This window comes from Balaenoptera ricei, chromosome 20 (assembly GCF_028023285.1).
Source record: "Balaenoptera ricei isolate mBalRic1 chromosome 20, mBalRic1.hap2, whole genome shotgun sequence".
Lineage (NCBI taxonomy): Eukaryota > Metazoa > Chordata > Mammalia > Artiodactyla > Balaenopteridae > Balaenoptera > Balaenoptera ricei.
Window position 1 is genome coordinate 12,692,243 of NC_082658.1, and position 22,140 is coordinate 12,714,382.

At 51.0% G+C, this 22,140-nt stretch overlaps 1 protein-coding gene across 8 annotated transcripts in view; it reads right to left on the reverse strand.

The window, feature by feature from the left end:
• The window catches only part of CCDC57 (coiled-coil domain containing 57), a 113,539-nt gene that overhangs the window by 78,203 nt on the left and 13,196 nt on the right, over nt 1-22,140 (reverse strand). For all 8 annotated transcript variants that reach the window (XM_059907705.1, XM_059907706.1, XM_059907702.1 and 5 more), the window contains 6 exons: nt 20,978-21,086; nt 11,617-11,718; nt 10,043-10,200; nt 9,805-9,879; nt 8,284-8,484; nt 1,354-1,512 (listed from right to left, as the gene is read on the reverse strand). In XM_059907705.1, coding sequence (XP_059763688.1) covers nt 1,354-1,512; nt 8,284-8,484; nt 9,805-9,879; nt 10,043-10,200; nt 11,617-11,718; nt 20,978-21,086 — 804 coding nt within the window. The remainder of the gene's footprint in view (nt 1-1,353; nt 1,513-8,283; nt 8,485-9,804; nt 9,880-10,042; nt 10,201-11,616; nt 11,719-20,977; nt 21,087-22,140) is intronic.

Here is a 22,140-nt window from a genome sequence, read left to right on the forward strand (position 1 = left end):
AGGGCGGGATGGTAACACCTTCTACAGGGGACACCGAGTAAGGCTCCGTCCTGCCCACTGCAGGGAGATTCTCCTGCTGGCCGTGCTGAGAGGACCACGTGGCCAGGACAACCCCGGCTGACAGCCGGCAAGGAAACAGAGACATCAGACCCACAGCCGCTGGGACTGACCTCCGCCAACAACCTAGATGAGCTGGTAAGGGGAGCCCGAGCCTCAGAAGAGAGGGCAGCCCGGCCGACACCTTGATTCCAGCTGAGTGAGACCCACTTACTTGGGGGACCTGGCTGCCACAGAAACAGACCCTCAAGAGAGGTGATGTAATTAGCAGAAAAATACTTTAAAACAGCTACTGTAAATATGTTCAGAGATTAAAGGCAACCACACACACAATGAGGAGAGAAATGAAAAGTGAAATGTCTGAAATAAAAAACCCACCAGCCTTCCTGGCAGATGAGACCTTGTGGGGAAAGCCTTAGAAGCTATCAAAAGAACATCAAATTAAAGCAAAGCAAACAGAAGAAAGACAATAATAAGGATAAGAGCAGGTTATCAGTGAAACTGAAAACAGAAAAACAATTGAGAAAAATCAATGAAACCAAACGCTGGCTCTTTGGAAAGATGTGTAAAATGGATAAATCTCTAGCTAGACTGATGGAGAAAAAAAGAGACAGTACAAGTCACCAGTATCAAGAAGGAGAGAGGACACTGCTACAGATTTTACACATATTAGAGGGACAATAAAGAAATACTATAAACAATTTTATGCCAATAAAGTCAACAATTAGATGAAATGGACAACTCATTGAAAGATACAAATTACCAAAAGCAACACACACACACAAAATAGAAAACCTGAATATTCAAATAAATATCCAAAGAAACCAGACACAAAAGACTATAAACTGTAGGATTCCACGCAGATGAAATTCCAGATCAAGAGAAACCCACAGTGACAGAAAGCATCCCGGCAGGTGCCAGGGTGTGAGGGGACTTCGGGCAATGTAAGGGTTTTATATCCTGACTGTAGTAGTGGTTATACTGCATATTTATGTACATATCTGTCGAGATTCATCAATTGTACAGTTAAAATTGGTACATTTATTATACTTCAATGATTTCTCAAGAAAGAGAATATTCTCTTTAGCCAAGTGCTCATTCCAACTGATAGGAAAAGAGACTAAGACACTAACAGTCAGACAAAAGACCTCAGAGGTGATTCCTGACACAGGACCAAATGGCACACACACTTTTACAGCCCTACTGCAGACCGAGAACCGCGCTCTGTGGGAAAGGCCTCCTCTGACCACCCACCCCGCCGCCCCATCTTCACCCCCCTCCCCCACCACATGGTACCTTCCAATGTCCTGCTGGCATCTGGCCAGCTGTGCCTTCAGCTTCACCTCTTCTTCCTGCAGCGACTGAACCTGAAGGTCTTTGGAGACCATCTCCTTGGAAAGTTGAGCAATCTGGGCATCCCAGCGGGATTTTAGAGCTGACGCATCTTCCCGAAGTCTAAACAAAGAAGGGAAGCTACGTGAATGTGGGCGTGGTTCTCACTCGAGCTCTCTTTTACAACAAATACACACACACACAGCCCTCAAAGGAAATGCACGCAGCCCTCAAAGGAAATGCTACAAATCAGGGTATCTTTCACACTCATCAGGGCAGAGACTTCCTTGCCTAGATTAAGAAATGGTCCTACCCTAGAAGAAATATACACCCATCCCTCCCACCAACCCAAGCATCGACTAACACCTGCAGAATGCCAAGCCCACGCCAGGTGCGTGGGGCAATGTGTGCCAGGGCGTGTCTCTCGGAGCCAACGGTTTTGAACCAGTGCCATCTGACTCACCTGGGCACCCCTTGCCATGCCCGGCACAGCCCTTCCACATAGAGACATTCAACATATATCTCCAAATTGAACAGTAAGATAAGGTTCTACAGAAACCCTTTACATTCCTTGGTAGAATCACCAAAAATCTGATAAATCTCCCAAGAAGAAAAACTTTAGAAAAAAATACCTAAAGATATTGACTAGAGTAGCCATGATATTAACCACACAAAGCTCGCAGGGTGGTCACCCTATTTGCAGCCCTGGCCTGTGTCCCTCCTAATCTGTACTCAGCATGCTGTGGGGTAAATGCTGTGGTCACGCACTGGCCACTGCCCAGAGCCACAGGCCCACAGGTGGGCCACGGAGTGCGGTGCAGAGGTGGACGAGCCGTGGGAAGGCAAATGGCTGTCAGCCGATAAGGCCTTGGATCAAAGTCCCGAGGGCAGCTGCCCTGAGCCTCAGACAAAGCTTCATCCAAACATGGGCAGAGATGGGAAGGAGGAGGGAGCAGGTGCCCTCGTGGGAAGCTTCTTTAAACATTTCAGCTTAAACAGGCCTGAACGTCAAGGCTGGTGTGCTGGGGTTTTTCTTTTTAAATAATTTTTTAAAAAATATTTATTTTTATTTTATTTATTTATTTGGTTGCACCAGGTCTTAGTTGTGGCTCGTGGGCTCCTTAGTTGCAGCATGTGAACACTTAGTTGGGGCATGCATGTGGGATCTAGTTCCCTGGCCAGGGATTGAACCCGAGCCCCCTGCACTGGGAGCGTGTAGTCTTAACTACTGAGCCACCAGGGAAGTCCCTGCTGTGCTGGTTACCCTGGCCTGTTAGGAACCAGGCCGCACAGCAGGAGGTGAGTGGCGGGCAAGCCAGCGAAGCTTCATCTGCCGCTCCCCATAGCTCGCGTTACCGCCTGAGCCATCACCCCCCTACCCCACCCCCATCCGTGGAAAAACTCTCTTCCACGAAAATGGTCCCTCGTGCCAAACAGATTGGGGACTGCTGGGTTAAAATGCCCTCAGCAAAGGGTCAGCTGACCCCACAGGAACGAGATGGCTCTGCTCTGCTCTTCCTGCCCCTGCTTGTGACCCCCAGGCCCGAGTCCCCACCTGAGGAGCCCTGTGCTCTCCATTCTCTCGGGCACCCCAGCGCCCTCGTGATGCCCGGCACAGACATGCGGTGGCAGGGTGGGGCTCTCTGCTCACAGGCCAACCCCGCTGCAGCGGGCAGGGGATGGCTCGCGGTTGAGCCAGGATTATTATCGTTCTGAGTAGCAGAGTTCTCTTTTCACAAAAGACTGCAGTGAAACCCATTTGGGAAAATGCTTTAAAGACCAAGGTGGGAATGAAGAAGGGGAATGACTATGGGAAAATGTACAAAACCCCACAGCCCAGAAGAAAGCCATGCTGCTCAGTAAAGCATTAGGAATCTTCAGCTCTATTGCTAACTTAGGAAAATGCACCCTCTTTGAACCTGCCTGGAAACATCATGTAATAAAAGTGTCACACTTTCAAAGGATTAAGACATTTCAAGTATGAAATTTCCAGCATTAGTCTTAGCTATGGGAAAAGGTCATTTTTCTTGATATAATTTTTTTTAAGATTTAAAAAAAAATTTATTTTAATTTATTTATTATTTTTGGCTGTGTTGGGTCTTCGTTGCTGCACGTGGGCTTTCTCTAGTTGTGGCGAGGGCGGCTACTCTTCGTTGTGCTGTGCGGGGCTACTCTTCATTGCGGTGTGCAGGCTTCTCATTGCAGTGGCTTCTCTTGTTGCGGAGCACAGGCTCCAGACGCGCAGGCTCAGTAATTGTGGCTCACGGGCTTAGTTGCTCCGCGGCATGTGGGATCATCCTGGACCAGGGCTCGAACCTGTGTCCCCTGCATTGGCAGGCGGATTCTTAACCACTGCGCCACCAGGGAAGCCCATATAATTTAAACAAATTACTTCTAGCACAATATAATATGTCCAGAGTCATACTGACTCTTACCTAAAATAAAATAATATCACAAGGGGCCACAAAAAGTTGGAAACTGCAGAACTTGTCCAGCTAAGACACAGTGCTAGTGTCAGAATGGGGGCTGGAGCTGCTCCCCTCTGGGTCTGCCCAGCACCCTCTCTCTGGGGCGGCACCTGCTCTGGTCCCATGTAGTTGTCGGGGTGAGAAAGTAGCAGGTGGGGGCCCAGGAACCCGTGACAAAGCTGGCCCCCACCTCAGGCACCGACCTGGAGCCAAATCCACGTGGGGAAGTGTGTGCAGGTGGGCTGGTTGCTCACAGCATCCGGGCTTCACCCTGGCTGTGCCCCACCAGACACTTAGCCTTGGAGCCTCGAGTGCCCCATGTCTGACGTGACAGAGGGAAATGAAAGGCTCTCCTCCGATCTGTGTGTCGCTGGAAGACGAAAGGACACGAGATGCCTGGCCTGCCCTGGAATTCCAAAGCACTCCTTCCCCTCTACCTACTCATTGGCAACTCTGCTCCGAGGCCGGAGGACATCAGCTAGGAGGTACTTTGTAACTGGACCTTATCTGATTTTCCGGGTGGGAAAGGGGTGGGAAAGCTGGTGGCCCTGGGAGGTCGACTGCCCAGGCCTCACACATCAAGCAGGACATCCATTCTGAGCTTCCCATTACAGTCCCTGATCTGATCCTTCGTGATTCCATGTGTGTTGGGCTTCCCCAACTATAAGAGAAGGTGCTGGAGCTCGAGAACCATATATTTAATTCTAATGAATTCCCACGAGATGATCTGCACACAGCAGGGGCTTTGCATGTGTCCATGAATGGGATCCTGGTTCCTGCTCCACTTTGCCAAGACCAAGCCAGCATAAGCAGGCCTGTGTTCTGGAGAGCAGAGAGCTCGCCCTCACTGAGTCCTGGCCTCCGACCAGCATTTGGACCAGCGCTGCCCAGCACTGGGCCACGGGCCACATGGGGCTCCCATGCATGTGGCCAATCTGAATTGAGATGTGCCTTCAAAACTTAGCACCAAAAAATGCAAAATATCTCAATAATATTTTTTTCAGGCAAGTTTAGTCATCCTTCTTCATTAATAACTTTATATTGATTACTTATTAATGACATGCAACAAGATGGCATTTTGGTTAAAGTAAGTCCCCTACATATGAACCTTCAAGTTGCGAAGTTTCAAAGATGTGAACGTGGAGCTTACTAATGAAGACCTGATGGAACTGGAGGCCCAGAGAAAGGACGAAGAGAGACACGAGGATGAAGAAGTAACTGAAGAACTGAAGAGATTCACGACGCAGGAAATGGCAAGGGATTTTCTTTATTTGAGGAGGCACTGTTAGTATTTGAGGCACAGGACCCAAATGTAGAACGGTATACGAAGGTTGCAGCAGCCGTTCAGAATGCAATCCAGTGCTACCATGTCATCTATGACGAGAAAAGAAGAGCTACTACCCAGACATCACTGGATCATTTCTTTAAGAGGGTAGATAGAATTGAATCCAGCAAGGAACCGGAACCTGTGCCATTAAGGTCAGGTGTGGGTGAAATTGCAGCTTGCCCTCCATCTCCTATTGCTGACGATCCTTCAGCTCTACCGCCTCCCACCTCATCTCCCTCCTCCAGTCAGTAACTGTTCTTGCCTGGTCACTTGATGCCAGCCCCTGTATGCCAGCTGTTGTACTGTACTACTGTACTTTTCAAGGTATCATACTATAAGATTAAAAATGTTTTATTTTTTGTGTTTGTGTGTTTTTTATGTATTATTTGTGTGAAAAGTATTATAAACCTATTACAGTACAATACTATATAGCCTATTGTGTTAGTTGGGTACCTAGGCTAACTTTGTTGGACTCATGAACAAATTGGACTTAGGAACGTGTACTCGGAATGGAACTCATCCATATGTAGGGGACTTACTGTATACTGGGTTAGATATAATGTTATCGGAGTTAATTTCTTTTTTTTCTTTTTCTTTTTAAAAATATTTATTTATTTATTTGGTTGTGCCGGGTCTTAGCTGTAGCATGCGGGATCTTTTTAGTTGCGGCACGCAGGATCTTTAGTTGCATCATGTTAACTCTTAGTTGCAGCATGTGGGATCTAGTTCCCTGACCAGGAATTGAACCCGATCATTGGGAGCGTGGAATCTCAACCACTGGACCACCAGGGAAGTCTCCTGGAGTTAATTTCTCCTATTTCTTTTTGCATCTTACCTCTGGGTACTAGGAGGTTAAAGTGCCATGTGGCCCCATCATATTCCATGTGATAGGTTATACACCTGCACGGACACACACAGTTCTCACAACGCTGTCTCAGGTCATCATTTCTCTACTCCGCCATCCACAAACCAATGGTCTCAGGAAAACTATCACAAATAGGCCCAAAGAGACGGCAAGCTCACAGTATGGGCCGTTTTGTTGCTGATTTGTAAAGAGTATGTCTGGGTAGGAAAAGACACTGATACGACACTAAGACTTCTCCTGGGAACCCACTGATGCTGCTTGTCATGGCCACTTGACTGGTCCCACGGAAGAACAGGAAGGAACGCGAGGGTGGACATGCCAAGAGGTGAGAGCAGAGGAAGGAGGCCTGCCCGCAGGAAGCTCGGTGCACCCGGATATTGGGCTCTGAGTCGCCGTCCGTGAGAAGGGCCCAGGGAGAGCCTGTCCAAATGGAGGAGAGGCTGGGGAAACACACGCCCGTCAGACTGAGCTGCCTCACCCCTCCAGCTACCGCTACCTGCGTTTAACAGATCAAACAATAAAACGTGTGACTCTAAGGAAGCTATCCTGAATAAACTTTAACTTCCTGGTATTCTATAGTTTAAGAGCCATTTTCCCCTTAAATAGAAATATAACTTGGCAGAGAATTCTCTGTAAAAAAAAGAGATAGAAATATTTTCCAAACAAAGGAGAAAAGCCAGTTGCTAAACAGTAGGCTCTACAAATGACTTATTTGTCTTAATTGTCTTCTGTAAACACAGCTTCTCTAAAGATCACTTCCTTACTGGCCGCCAAAAGGCTGAGTTCAATTATGACTTCAGTTGCAATGGTCCTTTGCAGACACCAGGCACAGTGGGACAGAGTGGCTTACATGTCATGGCCTGGTTAAGATGCCGAAAAAGAAAACTAGGTTTAAAAAGAAACTAGTTGGGAATTCCCTGGCAGTCCAGTGGTTAGAACTCTGTGCTTTCACTGCTGAGGGCCTGGGTTCAATCTCTGGTTGGGGAACTGATCCTGCAAGCTGCAGAGTGCAGCCAAAAAAATAAAAAATAATTTAAAATAATGGTTTTTAATTAAAAAAAATAAAAAGAAACTAGTTTATGGAGAAACTGGAACCTTTGTGAAAAATGGTGCATCCACTGTGGAAAACAGTTTGGCAGTTCCTCAGAAAGTTAAACATATAGAGTTACCATATGATCCACAACTCCACTTCTGCATACATACCCAAAAGAACCGAGAAGAGACTTGAGCAGATATTTGCTCACCCATAGTCATAGTAGCACTAGTCACAGCAGCCAAAAGGTGGAAACAACCAAAATGGCCATCAGTGGATGAACTGATAAACAAAATGTAGTTCTATACAAACAATGCAACGTTATTCAGCCTTAAAAAGGAAGGAAATTCTGACACCCGCTACAACATGGATGAACCTTGAAGCCATCACACTGAGTGGAATAAGCCAGTCACAGAAGGACAGACACTGTAGGATTCCACTCATGTGGAATTCAAATTCACAGAGTCAGAAGTCAAATTCACAGAGACAGAAGGTAGGATGGTGGGTGCCAGGGACTGGGAGAGGGGGATGGGGAGTTACTGTTTAATGGGCAGTTTTAGTTTTACAGGGAAAAGAGTTCTGGAGACGAATGGGGTGATGGTTGCACAACTGTGAATGTACTTGATGCCACTGAACTTAAAAATGGCTAAGATGGTAAATTTTATGCTATGTGTATTTACCACAAATAAATAAACGCACACATTCATACATACATCTACACATACTAACCACATACTTTCAAATAAAAGAAAAGGAGAAAAGAAAATGGTTAAAAACAGTGACGGGGGGGCTTCCCTGGTGGCGCAGTGGTTACGAATCCGCCTGCTGATGCAGGGGACACGGGTTTGAGCCCTGGTCTGGGAAGATCCCACATGCCGCGGAGCAACTAAGCCCGTGCGTCACAACTACTGAGCGTGTGCTCGAGCCCACAAGCCACAACTACTGAGCCCACAAGCCACCACTACTGAAGCCCGCACGCCCTAGAGCCTGTGCTCTGCAACAAGAGAAGCCACCCCAATGAGAAGCCTGCGCACCACAACGAAGACCCAACGCAGCCATAAATAAGTAAATAAAATTAAAACAACAACAACAACAACAACAACAGCGACGGGAGCGGCAGGAGTGACTCCCAACAGCCTGTGCCCACTTCCCTTCATCTGAAACAGGTAACTGGGCAGCCAGGCCCTCAGCCGCAGCTCACTTGTCAATGGCGGCGTCCTTCTCCTTGGTGGTGTCCGCCTGCCTCCACTCAGCCCTGCGGAGCTGCACCTCGAGGTTGTCGCAGTGCCCCTGCAGCTCCAGGGCCCTGGCCTCTACCGCCTGCAGCTGCTCCGCATGGGCGCTCTTCACTGCCATCAGCACCGTGTCCCTCTCCCTGGCCAGACGGTCCAGCTCCTCATGCCTGAAACACAGCGAGGTCCCCAGTGGCTCACATAGGCCCTGCTCAGGACCCCCGAGCCTAGAACCTTCCTCATTCTGCAGGAGTGCTGCACACATGTCCTTCTGAAGGGCACTTCTGCCCGCTTCTCTCGGCTCCTCACTCCTCACACGAAAACACTGACTGAGAGACTCTCAGACGCTGGGCCCCAGCCCTCCCAAGCTCACAGTCCATGGGAGGAAGACCCCAGAACATGTGCTTCAGTGAAGGGCCACCAGCAGAACCTGCACCGACTCGGGAAGCAGAAGGCAGTTGTAAACTGCCCTCACCTCGCAGCTACCCCATTTGCTGGGCTGCTTTCAACCCAGAATCTGAGGCTTCCCAGAACTGGGGGCCGCGGGATGCAGGCTGCATGTCTGTCTTCGCTAGAGATGCCAAACCTACTGGAACTCTGTCAACAGAACATTCGTCTCGAAAATACACTGTTGGGTGTCGCTGACAGCTGACATGATGTCCATGATGTTTTATGCTTTTATTCTATTTGGTTTCGATGAAGAGTAAAAAGCCCTCAAAAAGGTAATTCTACATGATTTCTTTCAGATTCCATCAGCATTGTTCAACGAGATGGTTAAGCCTTATTTAATCAAGTCGCATGCCGTACTTTTCATTCCAATTACAATCAATCTTCATCTTACTCACCTTGCAAACTGTTCAGTATTTTCCACCTTCTAGTAGCAAAAAACTATACTCATGCCAGTTGCTGTACCCATTAGTTTCTGGCAGGATATACCTTTCTTTTTCACCAAATCACAACAAAAGTTTGATCATGACAGCTAGTGAGGGGAGGGAGTTATTTCTGCACTGCATTATTCTGTGACCATTGGTTAGCTACTTTCAAAAGGCAAACACCAAGACTCCAGGGCATGGACACCCCAGCCCACACCAAGGAACCAAGGAACACAGGTTTCTTGTCATCTTGGCTCCGTAAATAACGCCACCTGGGCTGCACATGACTCTGCGGGGTCACGCAGTGTGTGAGGACACAGAGCATCTGTGTGCACCCTGCTCCCAAGACTTGTTTCAACGGGTCAAGTACATTGGCTCTAAGTGTCAATCTGGACGGCTTTCAGCAATTCATTTTACAAGGCGTGTTCTGTAATTCTTAGTGTTTTGATGATATTCCTCCAAACACACACAAATATACTCATTTGAGCTGAAAAGTGAGGGGAGACCCTGGAAGAGCAGGCCTGACCGAGCTAATGGTCCCACAGAAGGGCTGGGTCTGCCCCCAAGGGGATCAGGGAACATTTTTCCTACGCTGACACTGGAGCCAGAAACACTCACTTCCTCCTAAACGTCTCCTCTTCTTTTTTCCTGGTGAGCTGCACAGAGTGAAGTTTACCCTCTAAGTCTTTTATCCTGAAAGAATCAAATATTAGTGGAAAAAGCAGGTAAGGGGCTACGGCAAAGCCGGCCTGGAATAAGCCAGAACAGGCAGATGCCTCCAGGCTGGAGTCCAGACCATGCTAGACATCGGGCGCGTTGGCCGCGTCGCCCCCAGGGAGACGGGGAGACTCCGCACCGGGCGTCCCTCACGGCAGCCAGGTCCCTGAGCTCCCAGTCTCTGCGCTGCAGCCTGTCCTCCAGCTCCGCATTCACCGCCTCGGCGCTCTGCAGGGACTCCGCAGCCTTCACCCCGGCCTCCCTCAGGGCCACGAGCTCTTTGTTCAGCAGTTTAATCTTTGAAAGAGAAGAATTCAAAATAAGGATATAAGTGGAACAAACTGAGGTGTTAGAGGTAAGCCTTACCATTTTATCAGAACTGGGAGAGAAGGAAAACTGGAATTTGAGAAGCAATAAAACAGTGAGTCTCCTCACATGCTCCCACAACCTTGAGAGCACGGGCCCCGTGTGAGTCCCTGTCGTACCCCAGCACCCGACTCGGGCATGATTTGAATACTGGAATCACACAGCCAGATGGAGGCTGTAAGAACGTGGCTCCCTGCTGAGCGGCCCCACTCAAACCCCAGCCACACACTCAATTTTTAAATAGCTTCTCCGGGCCTCAGCTTCCTCGACTATGATGCAGAGGTGATGGTACTGCTGCCCCCAAATCAGTTCTGTGTATAACCTGTGATGCCCTCAAGGGGCAGGTGTTCAGGGGACCAGAACCGACTCACGGCAGCTGGAGATGGGAGTGGGGCATCCCCTGGCCCACCCACCCATCCCCCGCTCCTCTGACAGGAGTGCCCACTGCACTGAGGCACAGGTTGGCCCTGCACGTCCCGCCTGCCTTCTCTCCCCTGGTGCTCAGAAGTCCCCAAACTGGCCTCGGAGGGGGGGTCACTGTGAGGCAGCCCCAGCCTCAAGGTCCTACTGGCCCTGGGTGCATTCCTCCAGGGGAAAGTCAGGGAGACTCCCGCAGAGGGGTCAGGCAGGGCCTGGTGCTGCCCCCTGGACTGCAGCCCTGTGGGGAGGCTGGTGGCCTAGAGGAGGGACCTTGCTGACCACTAGGGCAGGGTGTTGATCTTACTACGAACACCTGGCTGGACGCTGCCCGGATGTGACCAGCTGGGGCAGCAGGGCCGGGCCAGGCATCAACCCTGCTTCCTTGTCCCTGGCACAACTCCCCCGCCCCTCCAGGCTGCTCCCTGTCTCGGTGCTAAAGGCCAGGCACGCGTGCTCCTCATGTGTGCCCTGGCCGTGTCGGGGCCAGTGCTTTAGAGAAGTCCTGTTCACGGAGGGGAGCCAGCACCACGGCTGGGAGCATCAACTGCAGACAGGCCTCCTCCTGAACATAGGGGGATGAGTGGCACCTCCTCACAGGCCCATTCCAAGGTGTCACGGGAGTACATAGGCCAAGGACAGAGTTTGCGGGGTGGCGGTTTCTCCTGGGGGAGGCACTTCCTCAAGGTCAGGTAACTAGACCCGGACTGGTGGCACCAGCGTTCCTCTGGCTGGGCAGAGTGGCCATCACTCCTGACCGGGGCCCTGGCAGGCACAGTGGCAAGCATGTCACCTGCATGTCACCCCCAACTCTGTGTGGCAGAGACCGAGGCCCACGTACAAAGCGGGAGGCCTTCATGTGAACCCTAACTCGCAAGGGCCTTCTCACTTCTGCTGAGGAAATGATCACAGTCCGAGGGCGCCCTCTACCTTGAGCTCGTGTGCTAGGACCACATTGCTCATGCTGTCAGCCTGCAGGCGGAACGCGTGCTCCCGCTTTTGCATTTCAGATTCAAACTCCTGGAGCAGCTCCTGGAACAAAAAGAGCTGGTGGTGAAAAGAGCACGGCGGGGCCAGCAGAGACCCGCAGGCACGCTGAGGGCAGGAGGGACGCAGAAGACCTAGTGGAGGACGAGGTCAAGATTGGGCTGGGGCCTGTAACACTGCATGAAGGACATCGGAGGGCTCGTGTTCCCACCGTGGGCGTGGGTTTGTCCCTCTCCCCTGTGGTCCTGTGGGGTTTTGCTCTGCACAGACGGAGCTGCTAGCGGACCCACAAGGAGAGACACCAGACCCATGAGCCCAGAACCACCCCTCCCGGCAGTTTTGTTGTTGGTTCTGTCTGTCTCTAAACAACACGCCACTCTTCCCTCCGCGCTACTTGCCGGCTTCCTGAGCAGCCCCACCCCACATCCCCGACACGGGGCTCACGGCTCCACTCCCCTGGCTGTGTAAGCCTCACCCACGGGCTGAACCCAAAAGTCCATAAACTATTACAACAATAAAGTGATTCACGGCTCACCCAACAGCGAACGATGATGACGGTTCCCATCTCATCATTTCTCCCGGAGTTTTCAATTCTCTGTCTCTCCAGCACCCCCCCCCCCCCCCCCCCGCCCCTTCTCTGTCTGGTTCTCTCCTGTTTCCTGAGTGGTGTCCGCTTCCCAGGACACACCCTATAATGTGATCCTTTCTTCTCCTGGGGTGTGGTCCCTCCAGGGCCCTCAGTCTCCATGCCCATCTGGTCTCTCCCTGGGCTGCCTCACAGCCAGCATCCAGGCCCGAGACTCACAGCTCCCCCAGGTGGTCCTCAGTATTCCTGGATGCCCTCTTCCTCTCTCCTGGTTTCCTCCTGCTGGAAAGGACCCTCTTCCCCACCTCAAGAGCTCCCATCAGGGTGAGAGTCCCACGATCCCCTGCCCCACTCGGCCTTCTCCCAGGGGGCTGGAGCGGGAGCTGCCCTCGGTTTCCCTGCCCCACCTCTCTCAGACTCACGGGCTTCCAGGTGAGGCTGCCAGCTCAGCCCTGTGACTGGCGCCACCCAGTCCTGCGGACCCGCCCAGCTCAGGCCCCCATTCTCCTGGCAGCCTCCTCCACTCCATCTCTTGGTTCTCAATGTTCTGAACTCAGAAGGGAAACAGAGGCAGCTAAAGGCTGACCCCTCGGCCCCGACACACAGCCACGCTGCACAGGGCTCGCTCAGTAATTGCACTCCAGTAACTTCCTGAGAGGCTGTCACCCAGCCAGAGGCATCCACACCCTCACACCCCAGGGCCCCGGGCTTACATCTCTTCCCGCAACAGCGCTGAAGACCTTGTCACGTGTCTTCTGTCCCAAGCTGAGGTTGAGGAGTTTGGGCCAGGCTCTGCCTCTACAGGTTTTCTGGACGTTTGTAGCATCTCCTCTTTGTTCCTCTGAAACCCCTTTTGCTCATGGCTCTGGGGGCCTTTCAGTCTGAAGTCCCCACCCTGAGAAGTGGCTATGATGTTTACTTGATAATCTGACGCCTTCCTGTTCTCTGCTGTATGTTTCTGGAATTTGTATTGTTAGATGAATCCTGGATTTATCCTCCATGTCTCTTAAATTCTCTCTTGGATTTTCTGTGTCTTTTTTCCATTTTCTGAATTAATTTCTTTATATATACTTTTATTTTTTAAATTTTTATTTATTTATTTGGCTGCGCTGGGTCTTAGTTGCGGCATGCGGGATCCCCGTTGCTGCATACGGGCTCTTAGTCATGGCATGGGGGATCTAGTTCCCTGACCGGGGATTGAACCCGGGCCCCCTCATTGGAAGTGTGGAGTCTTAACCACTGGACGGCCAGGGAAGGCTCTATATATACTTTTTTTTTTTTTTTTTAATTTATTTATTTTTAGCTGTGTTGGGTCTTCGTTTCTGTGCGAGGGCTTTCTCTAGTTGCGGCAAGTGGGGGCCACTCTTCATCGCGGTGCGCGGGCCTCTCACTGTCGCGGCCTCTCTTGTTGTGGAGCACAAGCTCCAGACACGCAGGCTCAGTAGTTGTGGCTCGCGGGCCTAGTTGCTCCGCGGCATGTGGGATCTTCCCAGACCAGGGCTCGAACCCGTGTCCCCTGCATTGGCAGGCAGATTCTCAACCACTGCGCCACCAGGGAAGCCCTTCTATACGTACTTTTAATTGTCAAAATTCTTTCTTGTTATGATTGGCCCTTCCTCCTGGCATCCTGAGTTATGGATGCAAAATACACCCCTGGGGGCACTGATCTCAGCAAGCCCCCACAATGTGCCCTTAGACACTGAAAATGAAGATATAATGGGATGAGTGGCTGGCTCTGTCACCACCCCATTCCCGAGAGGCTCAAGTTCTCACCTTGGGGGAACGACACGGGAAGATCCTCATGGGAAGGAGGGAAATAGCCAGCCCCTGCCCTGGGAGCAAGAAGGTGGCTACTCTCCCGGCCCATCCTCCAGGACTGGGCTGATAGGAGTTGCAGGATCACTGGCACCGCTTGTGGGGTCCAGGAGGCCAGAGCACCAGAGCCGCCCACGCAGACAGCTAGACCAACACAGACAACCAGACGCCATGCCCGGGCAAGCCTAGCATGAGCAGGGCCACACGGCCCACCGTGCTGCCTCACACGTGAGCTGATCACACAGCGGCGGGTTTTAGGATCACTGTCTCGGGAATCATCTCTGTCCTACCCCGGGTCATTTTCCCTGTTCCTCTGGGCCTCTTCTTATGTTGCTGGCATTTCTCTGTCTTGTAATCCTGCCTCAGTTATATGCTCCTACTCAGGAATGAGGCAATAAAAAGTCCACTGGGATGCTGAAATTAAAAACACCTGCTATTCATAAGAGACTGTTACAAAAAGGGAAAGGAAAGGCACAGTCTTAACCGCTGGACTGCCAGGGAAGTCCTGGAAGAAAACATTTGAAATACATATACCTAAGAACTTGTTTCTGGAATATATATGCAGAACTCTTACATATCAGTAATGTGAAGACAAATAACCCAATTTTTTTAAGTACAAGAAAGCTGAACAGACACTTCACAAAGGATATATGAATGGCCAGTAAGCATGTGAAAAGATGCTTAATCTTTGATCATCAGGGATAAGCACATTAAAACCACAGTAAGACACTGCTACACACCCACTAGACTGGCTAAAGAGAAAAAGACTGACAACACTAAGTGCTAGCAAGGACGGGGGGCGACTAGAATGCTAATCTGCTGCTGGTGGAATGTGACGCTACAACCATCTTGGAGGATAGCTCGGCAGTTTCTTAAAAAGTTACTCACAGGGCTTCCCTGGTGGCGCAGTGGTTGAGAATCTGCCTGCCAATGCAGGGGACACAGGTTCGAGCCCTGGTCTGGGAAGATCCCACATGCCACGGAGCAACTAAGCCCGTGTGCCACAATTACAGAGCCTGCGTGTCTGGAGCCTGTGCTCCACAACGGGAGAGACCGCGACAGTGAGAGGCCCGCGCACCGCGATGAAGAGTGGCCCCCGCTCGCCGCAACTGGAGAAAGCCCTTGCACAGAAACGAAGACCCAATGCAGCCAAAAATAAATAAATAAATAACTTTATAAAAAAAAAAAAAAAAGTTACTCACAGGGGCTTCCCTGGTGGCGCAGTGGTTGAGAATCTGCCTGCCAATGCAGGGGACACAGGTTCGAGCCCTGGTCTGGGAAGATCCCACATGCCGCAGAGCAACTAGGCCCGTTAGCCACAATTACTGAGCCTGCGCATCTGGAGCCTGTGCTCCGCAACAAGAGAGGCTGCGATAATGAGAGGCCCGCGCACCGCGATTAAGAGTGGCCCCCGGGCTTCCCTGGTGGTGCAGTGGTTGAGAATCCGCCTGCCAATGCAGGGGACACGGGTTCGAGCCCTGGTCTGGGAAGATCCCACATGCCGCAGAGCAACTGGGCCCGTGAGCCACAATTACTGAGCCTGCGCGTCTGGAGCCTGTGCTCCGCAACAAGAGAGGCCGCAATAGTGAGAGGCCCACGCACCGCGATGAAGAGTGGCCCCCGCTTGCCGCAACTAGAGAAAGCCCTCGCACAGAAACGAAGACCCAACACAGCCAAAAATAAATAAATAAATTAAAAAAAAAAAAAAAAAAAGAGTGGCCCCCACTTGCCGCAACTGGAGAAAGTCCTCGCACAGAAGCTAAGACCCAACACAGCCATAAATAAATAAATAAATTAATTAATTAAATTAAAAAAAAAAAAAGTTACTCACAGCCATAGTACACATTGCAGAAATTGCACTCCTGGTCATGTAGCCTGTGTCCATTCAAAGACGGCCAAGAATGCTCACAGCAGCCTCATTCGAAATGGCCCCAAACTGGAAACGACCCAAGTGTCCAAAATGTGCGTTGACAGAGAACGGAAAGAGACTGGCACCTCCACACAACACAGCACTGGCACCGGGAAGGAACAAGCTGCCAGCTACATGACAACTATACGCCTCAGACACGTCGTGCTGAGAGAGAAGTCAGACAAAAAGGGGCACAGTGCGCGGCTCCATTCTCACAGGACTCTCCGAAAGACAGATCTCACCGCAAGCGGCAGGAAGCAGGCCAGTGGGGCCGGTGCCAGGGGTGCTGCTCCCTGACTGCAAAGAAGCACGTGGAACTTTGGGTGGCAGGAAAGTTCTGTCTTGGCTGTTACTCAAGTACCTGTGTTAAACCTTATTGAACTGCACGCTTAACACGGGTGCATGGACTGTAGGAAATTACAGCTCAATTAAGTTGAATCTTCGCAGAGCCGACTGAGGGCGCTGCTTCCCTAATGTCAGATCTGCGCTGCAGACACCAGGGCCCACACAGCCGCCTTCCTTCTCCCCATGGGTAGTTCAATTTCTGTAAAGAAAACCGTGCTGAGCTTCTGCCTGGGGAAGGAGCTCCTGGCTGCTGGGCACTCCATCTGCACGTGAGGGGCGTGGTTTGCGGCCCCAGATACAGACATCCACCTGCACGTGCATGGCCCCTGGTGTCCCAAGGCCTAACCTCTCTGAGTCTGTAGGCCCACTGGCTGCGTTTCCCACAGGCCCGCTCCCCAGCTGCTGCCCCCGCCCTCCCGGAAAGGCGCAGGCTCACTCATCCGTGTGCTGAGGCCCTTCTCCTGCTCCCGTCACTGCTGTGGGTTCTCACTGTCTTTAGTCCTTTATCATCTTGTTTACAGTGGTGACAGGAGAGCAGACACTCGTGGCTGATGTGCCCTATGGACGGGAGGTCTGGATACAGATGCAGACATCACACACTGAGGGACAGAGTCAAACTGAAATGCACGTGCTGGAAAGCACAGCGCATGGAGAGCCCAGCACACTAGCAGGATTCCAGGTTTCTGACCAAGTAATGAGGCCCCTGCTTTTGAAGAGACTTGGACAGACTCAGCTACCTGAAGGAAAGAGTCGCGGAAGGCTGAACCCAGCCTGAGCGCGCCGGCAAGAATGGGCTCGTCTGCCTCCGCCCTGCAATAAACTCCACAGCAGCCTCCCTCCCCTCCTCGGAAGGTGGGGGGCCTCAGAGACACCATGCAGAAGTACAACTGAAAACATACTTTTTTTATCCCTTGAGAAGCAAGACGAAGTATAAGGGGTCACATGAGTAACCCTTGTTGGGATCAGAATATGAAAATCATTGAGATTCACTCCTAACGCTACAAAATACTGAAGCACTTGGTTTCTGCTCAAAGTTCTGCAGTCTGTGGCCTCCAGGGGGCAGGAAGCCCTTGCACAGGCAGAGCCTGGCCCAGACCAGCGGGCAAGCATTTAGTGTCCTTGGTGAGGAAACAAGAAACCCACCACCCCTGCAACGCGCTGCTGTGTCCAAGTCCACTCCCCGTCCCCACTTCACCCCAGAGACACGCAGCTCAGGCCCGCCTCCCGACCACCCTCTTCTCTTGCTCCTGGGGGCCCCTCTCCTGCTAGTCCCCCACCCATGCCCCTGCCCTGTGCCGATGTCCCCGGCTCAGCCTGGATGGCTCCTCTGCCTACAGTCACCCTTTGGGGATGCCCCAGGTTCCCAGCTCTGTACCCTGTGGCCCACCCCCTCCATCCTGACCTCCCGGTTTGTCCAACTGGGAGCGCAGGAGCCACTTCCTATGCAGCCCAACCAAGCGCCCTTCCCATCCTCCCTGCGCAGTTCCCCCATCTCCAAACAGGGCAAGTCGTCCTGCCAGGCGCTTAGCCCCAAACCAGATGTGTCCTTGGCGCCTGCCTCTCATCCCATCTGATCTGTCAGTGTGTGCACTGGCTTTGCTGTCTAGGTGTATCCAGAACCTGCCAGTGGCTCAAGCCCCCCACCTCTCACCTGGGGCTGTGGCAGCCTCCTCGTGTTTCCCTGCCTCCCCAGTCCCATAGGCTGTCCTCAACCCAACAACAGAGGATCTTTTAAAAACTCAACTTGGCTCACAAGCCCCCAAGAGTTTCTCACCTCACTTGGAGCAAAGGCCATCCTCACGAGGGCCTGGGAGGCCTACACTGCCACTATCTCAGCCCTCTTGAACTTGAACTCTGATGCCAACTGAAGACGGGCTCACAAGTCCTCTTCTCAGGGTGCCCTTCCTGACCTGCCTATTAAAAGATCAGCCCCATCCACCCTGCCTCCCTGTGTCATGCAGGTGATGTCCCTAGGATGCTACAGCCAGAGCCTGTAATGTTCGGATGTCCACTGTGCCCCCACAAGGGCCAGCTCACTCCCAGGGCAGGTGGGGCCCCTGCTCAGCCCTAACCCCAGGGCCCGGGATGTTGTCTGGCAAAATCTATTTGTTAAATGAATGAATAAATCAATAAATCATTGCTTCTCCTCCAGTGGCTTCTAATCCTGTGACTGCTAACCAACAGTGAAAAACCTTAAGTCCACAGTCTACAGCTTGCAGAACTAATAAACATTAAACAAACTCAACTCCCGTCATCTTATACTTCTTTTTTGAAAATAAAAATCACTATTACCATTGAATCAATTCTACCTTTGACAAGTCAATAATGAACACAAAGGTCTTCAGAAAAAGGAGACGGGAAACCAGCCCAAAGGAAGCCCACAAAGCTGATGAGCACATAAGGCCCTTTCTTCAGTCACAGAGAGTCGGGCGTGGGCAGCAGAGCCCTGAGGCTGGCGTGAGCCACAGCTGTCCCTGAACCACACTAGGCAGCAAAGGCTGCCCAAGTTCCTGGCAGCAGCTCTGGACGGAGCCCAGAGCTGGAGAGTCCAGACGTCAAGTTTCCTTCCTTCCAGAGACAGGGCTGGTATAAAAACTCCCATCTGGAGGTGCCCTCCTTGTGGACAAGGGGGCTCAAAGCCTGAACAAGCCTGAGTCGCAGCAAGGGCTCTGAGTGTGGACAGGCTGGGAAGCCACCCACAGACCCAGCCCAGTGACCACAACTCCCACCAGGGCACTACTGCCTCCAAGTGCCACTGACTGTTCTGCTAACTGGGACAGTCCCACTGCTGCCCAGAGCCCTTCCGAAACTCCTTCTTTGGAAGGGACTCCAATGCCACTTGAGGAAACCTCATGACTTAGATGAGTCACACCTGGTCTTGATCACGCAGCTCAGGCCCCAATGACCTTGGACTGTTTCCAAAAGTCAAACCCGCCCATAATGGAAAAAGTTCTTTGGTCCCTGGGGACTCCAAAAGAAAGTCCTCTGCAGGAAATTTCAAATGTTCTAAGCGATGATGGCATCATGGACAGTAAAATTCAAGCTTCCAAGAGGGGAAGGAAAGGGCAGGGCCCCCTCCTCCACCAGCCATGGTTGGTAGATGCGGCCGTGCCTGAAAGCTCGGTCAAAAGGACAGTTGTGTCCATGGGCGCCTTCCATCCTGATGGGTACAGCACATCAGGATGCCGTCCTATCTCAGGGCACTGACGCTATGCTGTGGGACAGAGGGCCCAGCAGTCAGGCCTCAGTCCGCCAGCTGACAAGTCTGTCCTCCTTGAGAACCGCTGACCCCAGGGCCCAAAAAGGAGCCAGCACAGGCAGGCACACCATTCACATCTGCCCACTGGCACATCCACTGGGGAGTCTAGGGGCCAAGTTCAGAGCTCAATGGCTCAGTCAGCATCACTCCAAGGAGGGCAGAAGTGAGGACACATAGGTTGACTTCTAGATCCACCTCCTCTCCAATATCACAGACACAAGTCTAAAAATAAGGCGTGGGCTTCCTTGGTGGCGCAGTGGTTAAGAATCCGCCTGCCAATGCAGGGGACACGGGTTCGAGCCCTGGTCCGGGAAGATCCCACATGCCGTGGAGCAACTAAGCCCGTGCGCCACAACTACTGAGCCTGCGCTCTAGAGCCCACGAGCCACAACTACTGAGCCTGCACGCCTAGAGCTCGTGCTCTGCAACAAGAGAAGCCACTGCAATGAGAAGCCTGTGCACCACAATGAAGAGTAGCCCCTGCTCGCCGCAACTAGAGAAAGCCTGCACGCAGCAACAAAGACCCAATGCAGCCAAAAATAAATAAATAAAATAAATAAATTTATAAAAATAAGGTGTGAGTTGTTATCCTGTGGCAGGATGACAGTACCTAAGAGTTCTTGCACTGGAAGTGTCTTGGACTCAAATTACGGCTCCGCCACTTACTGAGGGGGATCTTGGGCAGGTTACTTAATGTTTCCCCTATCTGGAAAATGTAGAACAAAATTGTGTCTCTGTTGTGTTGAGCAGATAAATTCACACACACGCACAAGGAGCTCCATGAGGCAGTTTCCATAAACACCAGTCACTGCTTTGATGACACAAGCTTGGCACATCCTGGGAGGAGACCAAGGGTACCCATGTCCTTGCATACACACAGCCCTGCCAGACATGGACTTCGGCCATAAGTGTGAAGGATATCCTTCACCGAAACCCCAACATAGCTGAGTCTCTCAGACATGTAGGCTGAGTTTCAATGACACCAAGGAGAAATTTTGGTGACAGGTTTAAGTGTCACCTGTCAGTTGATACATCTATATTTAAACTTATTTACTGCTTTGTTGAAAGAAGTACAATTATCACAACTTGAGCTCCCAGCTCTTTTCTACAGTAAATAACTCAAACTTTAACTTCATAACACTTTTTTCTAAAATAAATAAAGGAGGAAATGTTTATTCTATTTCCAAGGAAAGAGAACCCTGGGGGAGTTACTACAGAGGAAGATTTAGACACCCCATCACATTTCCCCACAGATCACCATAAAGTGGAAATCTGTGATCCCAGGATACCATATGGCTAACAAAATGGTCTTCTCCACCTGGTACAATTTTGGTTTCAGAGAGGGCGGGCAGGGCGGGCACCTGAGGAGGAACTGGACCCCACGCCCTACCTGCCGCTGCAGGGCAAGTTCGCTGTCCAGCTCCTCCAGCCTCCTTTCCAGCTTCCACTTCAGGTTCCCATACTGCTCCCGCTGCTGGTCCAGCTCACCGTTCCTGTCACTGTGTGAAAAATGCCGTGTTAAGAAAAGTAACACTGAATAGTCTCCAAACTACACATTTGCAGGGTCACCTCTGCAAACATGAGGTGACAGGTGATGCTTCACTTTTGCGGGGGTGGCTTTGCCAGGACCCAGGGGACCTACACGCTGCACCTGGACAGGTGACTGCCTGCAGAAGAGTACGTGACGTGGGATCCAGGCTCTCACGACACAATTCCCAAAGTGCCTAAGATAGAATCAAAAGTCACCGGTCATACCAAGAACCAGGAAAATCTCTACCTGAATGAGAAAACACAATCCACAGATGTTAACACCAAGATGACGCAGATGCTGAAATGATCTAACAAGGATTTTAAAGCAGCCGTCATAAAAATGCTTCAACAAGCAATTTTGCACAGTTTTAGGACAAATGGAAATCAGAAACTCTCAGCAAAGAAAAAGTAACAAAGAATCAAATGGAAATTTGAGAACTGAGAAGTACAATAACCAAAACAAAGGACACCCTGGTTGGGCTCAAAGGCGGAATGAACATGTTAGAGAAGAGAACCAGTGAAAAACAAAAGTTACCTGACCTGTTAATAGAAAGAAACAGACTGAAAAAAATGAGCAGAGCCTCAGAGACCTGTGGGGTAACAAAAGATGTAACACTCACATGTCATCACTGCAGTCCCAGAATGGAAGGAAAAAGAGGGCGGGGCCAAAAATGTACTTGAAGAAATAACGGTTGAAAATGTCCCCAATTTGGTGAAAAAGAACGGGCAGAAGACCCGAGGAGACACTTCACAAAACAGTGTACAGCACTTCAGGGCTGCAGCAGAGCGCGCAGCTGAGGCCTGTCCTTCCTTCTCACCGTGAGCGGAGCCCACAAGCCTGACGGCAGCTTCAGGGTCTCAGTCGACTTGCCTCAAGTCAGCTCACTTAGTTTTGGATTTAATATATATTTCACACCATTAAAATAATCATAAGCTCAAATATGTTTTATTATAATGATATAGATTTGTAAATCATGGGGAAAAATTCCAAATAGTTGAACCAGTGTCCACTAATTTCAGCCG